Raw genomic sequence first — 10,113 nt, forward strand, 5'->3', positions numbered from 1 at the left:
TTATTTTAATTGCTTTTAACATTGAGCATAAAATATGATGTTTTACTGTGCATTCTGTGATGTTGGGGGTGGCTATACTCGCCACACCAGCCTGGGGCCCTCCTCTCCTTGGCTGGGGGGCTATTCCCTGTACTAACTCAGCTTCCTCCCCGGAGGGTTGGGGTGTTAGAGTATCTTCCTTCTCCCCACCCCCACGTTTTCCCAACACGTGCAGTCTGTTGGTTACTGCACCCTCTGTGAGGCTGGAGGGGCTCATGGAGACAAGGTGCTTGTCTCAGGAGCCGGGAGTAACAGAGCACAGATGGACCCCTGCCTTCTGATGCCTAGGCCTGTGCTCCTTTGGCTTCTCCCCCCATCTTTCAGTACCCAGGGCTCCAGCTGTCAGATCTTCAGCAATCTAGTGCATCACTGGAGAGGTCACAGCCTCTGGCCCTGCAGGGAAGGGCTGTGGAGGATGAGCTAACTTCCTAGACATATCAAGGCAAAGTGGCCCATTTGAGCCTTGGCTTTCTGCCCCTTGGTCTGTGCCAACTGGAGCAGTGAGCTCTCCAAGTCGCCCTTCTTGGCTTCTCGGTGCAGGAACTTGGGAAAAAGCCATCTTGTACTGTGAACCTGCCCCTGACGAGTCCTCCCACACAGCTCACCTCCACACTTTGCCATTTTTCCTAAAAGCTTCCAAACCTCAAGGAACTTTCTCCAGCCAGGTGGACAGTGGACTCCCCACTCAGGATCTCAGAGACATCAGCAGCTGTCTCCCACGTGCCACCCAGCCACCCAGGAGAAGGGTCCAGGGTCAGGAGCCCCTCAGGACATGTGTTCAGAAAAGATAGGATTGGCTTCTGATTAGAAAACTCCTGTGGGTTTTTGCTGTGAGTCCAGGAAAGCCCTCTGTTCTTGAGGGGTAGAGTCAGGATGTGACCTTTAGGTTCTGGGCATAAGCCAGCAGCAGGGGTGGAAAGGGTTGGTGGCCTGGGACCAGGCTGCTCCAGGTCAGCTTCGCAGCTGTGGCTCTGCTGGCTAAGAAGACACCTGCCTACCTCCCCTCCTGCTCACTGCCCCCTGTCCCCAGCAGGGTCCTGTGCCAGGTGACCACGGGATGGGAAGAGAAGTTGCTCCGAGCACTTGAGGAGAGCCTTCCTAGGCTGGGGCCTGCATCCTGCAGCAGGAGGTGGAGATGGCTGATACCTGGATCTTGCTTTTCTCCTAATCTGGAGGCAGGGAGGGATGGCTGCATGGTGGGTGTGTGTGTGTGTGTGTGTGTGTGTGTGTGTGTAGGGAGATGGCCATCTTCACCACCTCTGTGTCTTGCTTTTCTCCTAATCTGGAGGCAGGGAGGGGATGGCTGCGTGGTGGGTTTGTGTGGATGTTTGTGGGTGTGTGTGTGTGTGTGTGTGTACAGGGAGACGGCCATCTTCTCCACTTCCTGTGTCTCTGGACTCCCACGTTGCCGAGGAGAAAGGTTAGCTTGTGATTGCTCACATAGTCAGTCTGAGCCTTGCAGAGGCTGAGTTAGCCCCAGACTGCGGACGTGGGCTCCCCGGGCCACAGAATGGCACAAGCACCGTCCCCTCAGTCTGCTTCCTCTGCCAGCCGCGGGCCTCTTAGCCTAGTCAGTTACTCCTGAGCCTTGGGATCCAAGCTCAAATGCCACGGCTTCAGGGAGACAGTTTGGGGCCCCCATTATATGCTCTCAGCGCACCACACACTTTTCCATTCGAGTACTTGCCACAGTTATGATTTTATACTTGTTTGTCAACTCTGTTTTTAAATAGGAAATACATTCATATGATTGAAAAATCAATCAGTGAACAAATGAAAAAGGTCTGCAGTGAGACATCTCCCTCCACTGGTTCCCCATCCACCTAGTTTCTTCCAGCTCTGGCCACAAGGAACCAGTGTTACTAATTTCTTTTCTGTGTTTCTTTTTGCACATGCAGTCAGAATACAGCGTCTCAGATCCCTTCTTTCTGACACAGAAGGTACCATGTTGTAAACACTTTGCACCTTGCTTTGTAAACCCAGTGTCTCAGAGATCATTTCGTTCATGTAGATCATTTCATCATTCATTCACGCGTCATTCCTTTCACATAGCTGCGTAGAATTTCATCCAACGATTGTTCCGTTAATCATGTAGCCAGTCCTTATTGAAGGAATTTGATGTTTCCCTGTCTTTGCTCTTTCAATTAAGCTTGTACATATGTCACTTTATACCTCTGCCAAGTATTCTTTGTGATAAAGTACCTGTTTGAGGGATATATGGATTTGCAATTTGTCACCCTGTCCTGCATTGGCGTCGCAGCGATGTGTCTTCCCACCGTCGCTGTGGCCTCACGAACATGGTGGGAGAGAAAAGTTTTGGATCTTTTCCAGTCTCATGGTTGAAATACAGATATCAGTTTTAGCTTCAGTTTCTATTTCCTTTATTGTGAGTAAGCATAAGCATCTTTATATATATATATATATATATGTATATATATATATATATCTCCTCTTCTGTGAATGTCTGTCCTTATCCTTTCTCATTCTTAGGTTACTTTTTAAAAAATCACCTATCCATTCTAGAAGCTTTTATAAGCTAGAAAGATTTAGCTCCCATCTGTGATGTCGAGTTGCTTATATGTTTTCCGAGTTTGTCACTTGCCTTTTGGCCCTGCCTGGGGTGGTAATCCTACACAGACGTTTTTGATCGACTGTGTCAGTCTTTTCTCTATGGGTTCTGGATTTTGAGTAATTGAAAAGCCCCAATCCATTCCTTACTTATAAGGGATTTTTCTTGTGTTTTCTTATAGTATTTTATGGATTTATTATTACATTTAAACCATTGGCCCCTTTTCAATTTATTCTGGCATTCGATACCAAGTGTGAATCCAACTTTATTTTTTTTTCTAGAGAGCTATCCAGTGGTCCCAACACCAATAACTGACTGGCCCTCTCCCCTCTCTGGTTTAGGACACTCTCTGGTTCTGTACAGTAAATCCCCTCCTGAATCTGTGTCTGTTCCTATGCCAGTGCTTTAACCGTTGAAACATCATAATAGGTTTTAGTGTCTGGCAGACTCGGTCCTTCCCCATTGCTCTTCTTTTTCAGAGTTTTCTTGGCTGGTCTTGTCTTTTTTTTTTTTTAATGAGCTTTAGAATAAGCTTGTAGTGTTGAGAAAAAAACTTACTGGTGTTTTTGTTAGAATCACTTTAAATTATAAATTTCCTGGGGGTGGGGGGCACTGATCATGATGCCTTTCTCTTCATTGAAGCCTGCCTTTTGTCTTTCAAAAGTGTATTCAAGTGTTTTCTTCGAGAGGCCCTTCCCATTTCCTGTCATCGTGTTTCTTACTATCATCAATGCAGTCTTTCGTCTGCCACTTTTTCTCACCACTGGATTTTGGATTTTGGATTTTGGATTACCGTGTCAGTTTCCCACTAGACGGTAAACCAGGAGTTTTTTTTTTTTTTCCTGCTGCCAGGCAGTGTGAGTGGCAGTGAGCAGGAGCGAGTGTTACTTCTCTCAGTAACTCAGTAACCTGCCGAAGCGGGGTTTACTTAGAGAAGGCACTTCCTCTGCTGGGAGCTGATGTCCCCACAAAGCATATGCCAGGGGGGACCCAGAACTACTGATCTCTTTCTTTTCCTCCCACATTTGCTGAGCCCTGACGATGTGCCAAGCCTTGCTGGGTGCTTTGGGACACAGACTCCCCACCCAGCTCTGCCCACCCTCCCTGGCCAGGAACAGGTGCAGGTATGAGCTGAGGCTGGGAGATCAATGCTGATGCTGGCTCTGCTCCCATCACTGTCTGAGGCTGAGCAGACACCTGCACCCTCTTGAGCCTCAGCTCCCTGTCTGTTACAGTGGGCCGGAATACTAACACCTGTTAATACTTTGGGGCTTCCCTGGTGGCTCAGTGGCAAAGAATCCGCCTGTTAATTTGGGAGGTGCAAGTTTGATCCCTGGGTCGGGAAGATCCCCTGGAGAAGTAAATGGCAACCCACTCCAGTTGGTGGGCCTCAGTCCACGGGGTTGCAAAGAGTCGGACATGACTTAACAAATGAACAACAGCAACAACAATTAATACTTTACAGGGATGTTGTAAAGCTTAACTGTGTGCTGTGTGGACAGTCCTCAGCACAGGGCCTGGCACAGAGGCTGTGCTCTGTCCACACTGGCTGGCAGAGAAGGCGCCACGCCTGCTGCCCTGGGCGTGAGGACTCGGGCCTGCCCGGTCCAGGCCTCTTGAGTCAGCTGACGGGCCGTCCAACTCAGTCCTGGGTTGGGTCTTCTTTGAGCCAATCTCTGGGCCTCTCTGGTCTCAGTTTGGTTTTCTTCTTTTTAAAACTTTTCTGAGCTGCAGATCCTGTCTCTGTCCCAAACCTCTTTGTGGGGCAGGACAGGGTAAGAAGGATGATGGAGAAGGTCGTCTCAGAAAGTACAAATGTGAGGCAGGAAACAATCTGGTTTTAATATTTGACGGGCAGACGTTAGCCCCACTTGTTGTGTGGCCAGCATCCAGATACCCTGCGCATTCGAGGTGCGACAGGGTCTGGTAGATCCTCGTCTCCCACCATGATTAGTTGAAACTTATCATTAATGACCGAGCTTGTGGTTGAGAGCAGTTCATGCTCTCTCCAGGGCCGTCTGGAGTCTTCTCGGGATCCAGTCTCCCACCAGCTGTGTGTCCTTGGGCACGTCACGTTCCCACTACTCACCTCCTGTTCCTCATCATACAGATGAGGAGGTGGCACTAGAGTGATCGCTGTGGCCTGCCCTTCCATGCCCTAATGTTCTGTGATTCCAGCGCAAATGAATCTGGGCCTCGTTAAGCTAAGCACGCCATGCTGATCTCTCGAGGAGATGGCTGTTTGGCGCTATCACAATTGTTAAAATAGAACAGGCTTCTTAATTGTAGCCAGAATATAATGAACCCCATCGCTGTAGAGCAGTGATGATGACGGGACTAGCCGTGTAGTGGGGTTTGTTGACGTGGCTGGCCCATTTGGCCCCATGTCCTCTGCAAGAAATATAAATGTGAGACTCTGGCAAAATAGTTTAGTGTGGCGCCCGAGGAACTTCCGAGGAAAGCCAGGTGTGAGTCACCGAGCTGGTTTCCCGTTCTCCCAGGCAGTCAGGGCCGATGCTCCAGCTTGAGTCTGCATTAGTTCAGTGGCTGGAACTTTCTTCCACATACCTGCCCAGGTTCCAGACTGGCAGAATCAGGAAGGGTGTTTGGGACCACGTAGTCGAAGGCCTCACTGTACAGATGGGGACTGCGATGACTGGAGGGCGAGCGCTTGCTCAGGACTGGCAGCTGATGGGCAGAGACCCGCAGACACTTCTGGGCCCCTCTTGGCTTCCCTGTGGCTGGGGTTGGGCTCCCCTAGGAGCCCCACCTTCCTTTGCGAGTCTGGCAGTGGCTCTCTCCCCCAGATTTCTCTGCCCACCTGTCTGGTTCATTCTCCTAGAAGGTGTGTTTGGCAGTGTCTCCACCCTTGTCATTAAGGACCATGTCTGATGGATGGGCTAAGGAGTTTGACCTTTATCCCAAGGGCAAGAGGGAACCATCAAAGGTGGCAATAGGAATAGAAGGGAAGTGGCATGTGAAGTGAAGTGAGGGGTTAGTCTCTCAGTCGTGTCCAACTCTTTGCAACCCCATGCTCCTCTGTCATGGGATTCTCCAGGCAAGAATACTGGAGTGGGTGGCCATTCCCTTCTCCAGGGGATCTTCCCAACCCAGGGATCGAATCCAGGTCTCCTGCATTGCCGGCAGATTCTTTATTGTCTGAACCATCAGGGAATCCCAGAAGCCAAGTATTGAGCCTTAAATATGGCAGGAATGGTGGTTGGTGGTGGTGGTGGGAAAATGGGAGGAAGATGGAGAAGTACAAAGGGCCTTGCCTTCAACCAAGGGCAGTCTTCCTGGATGAACCAGAAGGTTCTGAGCAAGGGAATGAACTGATCTTTGTTTTACAGGTGGAGTCACAGGGCGTGGTCACTGACCAGACCCGGAGGCGGGGGACAGTGAGGGGCCCGGGGGCCTGACGATGCCCAGGGCTCTGACTGCTTAGGTGGCAGAGGTGCAGGGTGGCTGTGGTCCGTCCCAAGTGGTCCTTAGGGATGGCACAGCCTCACTGCTTGGGGACTGCAGCGCCTGCTCTGGGTTCTGTCTGCCTCCTGTGTGTTCTCACCTTGGGCCCCCCATCACCCCCACCCCCCACCCACGGGGGTTGGAGTGACTGAGGCTAGCCCTGCATGCCAGGGGCTGGAGCGTGTAAGTGATCACAGAAGGACTATCTGTGCACATGTTCAATCACTACTTTTGCCTGAAACATGCCTTAGAGTTTATCCTATGGGCAAAGAAAGATGAGGGAGGAGGGGACAGGGAGTTTGTGGTTATGGCCCAGGACTTCCTCTTCCCGTAACCTGGTCTTGCACTCACTTGTTCCTGCTTTGGAGTAAAGGAGGAGCCTGGAGGTACAAAAGGAATAAAAGATATGGCCCTTTCTCTTGAGGAGTTATAATTTAACTGAAGGGACAAGAAGGAACAGAAAGCCGCTGGAAGCAGCACCATAGCTCAGTAGACCGTACTGTGGAAAGGAAGCTTCAGAATTGGGAGTTTAGAGCAGGCCTCAGGTAATCTGGGACGACTTCCTGGAAGAGTTGGGCCTAGAAGGTGAGGGAGAATGGGGGCAAAAAGATCAAGACAGCAGAGAGAACTACAGGTGCGGAGGTGCAGAGGCAGGAATCCGGCCTCTAGGTCACCTCCCAGGCACTCAGCTGCTGGGTCTTCTGAGACCTTGGCACCATGCAGGGTGACAGAGGAACCTCTGGGGACTGGGCAGTGTGTCCCCAGCCCCAGCCGCTCTCCCCAGAGCCCCTCCCTGGGCTCCCGGAATGGACAGTCCAGGGAGGCCTCCCGGCTTCAGCCTCATTCTGAGTGTTTCGCCTGGCAGGCCCTGCGTTGGGCAGTGGATTCCCCAGCTGCAGATGGGATCTGGGCTCGGGGGGCTCTGTGTTTGTCCCAGGAGGCTCTGGAGGTTTGTCCCTGAGAGTGGAGCAGGGGAGGGGCCAGTGCAGAAGGTGGAAGAGTTCTTGCTGGAGCTGCCCAGCCAGACCCAGAGGCCAGGGCAGGGCAGAGCCCGCAGCCTGGGTGCCGGACCACCCACTCCCTCAGCTGAGCTTCTCCCTGGGCCGCCTTCCTTCCCAGGGGGTGAGGAGGCCAAGCCCCACCAGAGGAAGCCAGGCTCTGAACCCTCGCTTGGCAACTCAGTCACTCGGGGGTTAAATCTCCCACTAAGCTTCAGCTGCAGGCCGGTCCCTGGGAACCTGGGGGTGGGGAGAGCCAGCCCAAGAGAGGGGCACTTGCCGGTGGAGAGAAAGGAGCTCCGCCAGGGACCAGCCTCGTCCAGCCAGGAGGGGAGCTGAAGGGTTAACAAAAACCCGCGCTGTGCTGATAAAATGCCCCAAATGCCTGTCCTACCTCCAGTGGGGAGGGTGTCTGGCAAATGTCAACGATAAAAAATACATTTTAATGGCACATGATGCTGCCGCTACCGTGGGGCACGGCCGAAGGAAGAGGCTTTGGGGCCAAAACTACCGTGTGCTGGTCCCAGGGCTCCGGGCTGAGTGTCCCGGGCGCTTGGCCTCTCTCCCCAGGCACCCACAAGGGCTGAGGGGATGCCTGGGGCCTCCGGTCTTCCTCCGGCCTTGGTACTGTGAACTTCAGCCCATGACAGCGCTCCCCCGCCCAGGCTGTGGGCTGCCTGGGGTGGGTCTGAAGGCCGGGTGCATCAGGGTGTTCTCAGCCTCCGCTCTGCAAGTCCTCAAGGGACAGGCGCCTGCCCAGACCAGACAGATCAGAGTTCATCTTCCTCGGCGTCCCCCTCCCCCGTCCTGCAGACCCTGGGCTGAGAAGCGGCTTTCACTGCTGACAGTCATGAGAGGAGGGGCTGAGCGCCCACCATAGGGCAGGTCCCACATATGTGGGGAGGGGTGAGCTGGAAGAGGCAGCCCGCAGGGCTGAAGGCTGGGGCTCAGAGAAGCCCAGGCGTTGCCTGGGGTCACACAGTCAGTGGCACCTGGACTTTTGCCTGCATCTCAGTTCCGCCTATTAACACTGTGTCGAGTCACTGGTGGCCTTTAAATGGTTCCATCCCCCATTACTACAGTAAAGGGGCTGTCATCTGGGAGGCCCTGAGACCAGGCATTAGTGCTGAAGCAGACAGGCCAATGGGTGCCCCTGAGGTTAGTTTGGGGCCCAGGGGCCTGGTTCTTCACCCTGCAAGGGAGGTATTTGGACCCTTCTGGGCTCAACCCCCTGTGGTCAAACCCTGGAGCCTTGGGCGTTCAGGAGAAGGAAATCCAGCCCCGGGCGGCTGGACAAGGCTGAAGACAAGAGGGTGGGGACCTGGCGCTGACAAAATACCCTTCTCTTCCAGATCATCCTCAACTCCATGCACAAGTACCAGCCGCGGCTGCACATCGTGAAGGCCGATGAGAACAACGCTTTTGGCTCCAAAAACACAGCCTTCTGCACCCACGTGTTCCCAGAGACTTCCTTCATCTCTGTGACCTCCTACCAGAATCACAAGGTACAGCCCCACAACCGCCCCCAGCGCAGACACATTTCTGGGCCACCAGGGAGGCAGGCAGTGAAGCCCTGGTGCAAGATGGGCAGGGCAGTCGCTTCAGGAACCCGCTCAGTCTCCCGCAGAGCCATGAGAAATGAAGGACGTGCGGGGGAAGGAGACGAGGCTCCTGATTCCCAGCACAGGGTAGCTGTCTGTGGTCCATGCCGGGGACGGACAGAGATGGCAACTGGGAACACCGGGAGCATGGAGCTTGCCTTGTGGCTTCACTGTGGGGCCCTTTTGTTCTGGAGTCTTCTCCCTGGTGGGATTCTGGGCCTGCAGAGAGTAGGGAAGGAGGGTGGGAGAGGAGCCCTTTGTTACTGCCAGCAGCGGGGGAGCAGGTGATTGAGCCATTCAGAAGCCTTCCCCCCGGCACGCTCCTGGCACATCCTGGCCCACCTCCCGCCCCGGCCCCGACACCCCAGACTGTCTTCTGATCCCCGAATGGGCTATCCCATTTCCTCCTTGCCTGTGCCCAAGCTGCCCTTCCCTGAAGGCTTCTACACCTGTGTTGGGACTGGTTGGGTGTGGGGGAAAGATTTTAGGCAGAAGAGGGACAAGATTGTCCCTCTTGTGTCAGATTGTGTCAGACTGGCGTTTAGGACAGGCAGGCAGAACCTGACGTGGCAGTTGTGCAGGACGGGGAGATGTGGGTGGGAAGCTGTTACAGGCCCCAGGAGAGAGTGACGAGGGGCTGAATTCAGGAGCACAGGACATAGAATGGGGGTCTGCCGCTAGGAGAACGGGTAAGAGGTGCGGTGAGAACTTCAAGGCCGGGGAGGCTTCTGCAAGATGCCACTTCCCCAGATGCTGCCCGGGGTTCTGAATGTGCCTGTGGTTGGGGTGCGGGGCAGGGCCGGCCCAGGCCTCTCTCCCATGACTCCTCTGTGCCTCCTCTCCTGACAGATCACACAGCTGAAAATTGAGAACAACCCTTTCGCCAAGGGATTCCGGGGCAGTGACGACAGTGACCTGCGTGTGGCCCGGCTGCAGAGGTGGGGGCCGCCCCTCCCAGGGGGGCTGGGGCGGGTGGACGGAGTTCAGGCACATGAATGCGGGGACCCTCAGAGTATCTCCCCTCCCTTCCTGTCTCCAGCTGACTGTCTTTCCCTCGCCTCCAGCAAAGAATACCCCGTGATCTCCAAAAGCATCGTGAGGCAGAGGCTCGTCTCCACCCAGCTGTCGTCCAAGCCTGACGTCAGCCCCCTGCATGGGGCTCACCAGGCGCTCCAGCACTACCAGTATGAGAACGGGGCTCACATGCAGTTTGCTGCGGCCGAGCCCCAGGACCTTCCCCTCAACACCTTCCCAGCCCAGAGGGACTCCAGCCTCTTCTACCACTGCCTGAAAAGACGAGGTAGCTCACTCCTGGTCTGGATGCCCCGGAGGGTCGGGATGGGGGTGACGCCCTCCCCACAAACACTCCCCACTGCACATGTGAGCATGCGGCCATGCATGGATGTGGGTGCGCGTACACACTCACACACACACACACTGA

At 54.1% G+C, this 10,113-nt stretch overlaps 1 protein-coding gene across 2 annotated transcripts in view; it reads left to right on the forward strand.

The window, feature by feature from the left end:
• TBX4 (T-box 4) overlaps positions 1-10,113 on the forward strand; it is a 32,505-nt gene that overhangs the window by 18,067 nt on the left and 4,325 nt on the right. For both annotated transcript variants that reach the window (XM_010861589.1, XM_010861588.1), the window contains 3 exons: positions 8,424-8,576; positions 9,522-9,610; positions 9,737-9,972. In XM_010861589.1, the coding sequence (XP_010859891.1) occupies positions 8,424-8,576; positions 9,522-9,610; positions 9,737-9,972 (478 nt within the window). The remainder of the gene's footprint in view (positions 1-8,423; positions 8,577-9,521; positions 9,611-9,736; positions 9,973-10,113) is intronic.

This window comes from Bison bison, unplaced genomic scaffold, assembly GCF_000754665.1.
Source record: "Bison bison bison isolate TAMUID 2011002044 unplaced genomic scaffold, Bison_UMD1.0 scf7180017864472, whole genome shotgun sequence".
NCBI lineage: Eukaryota > Metazoa > Chordata > Mammalia > Artiodactyla > Bovidae > Bison > Bison bison.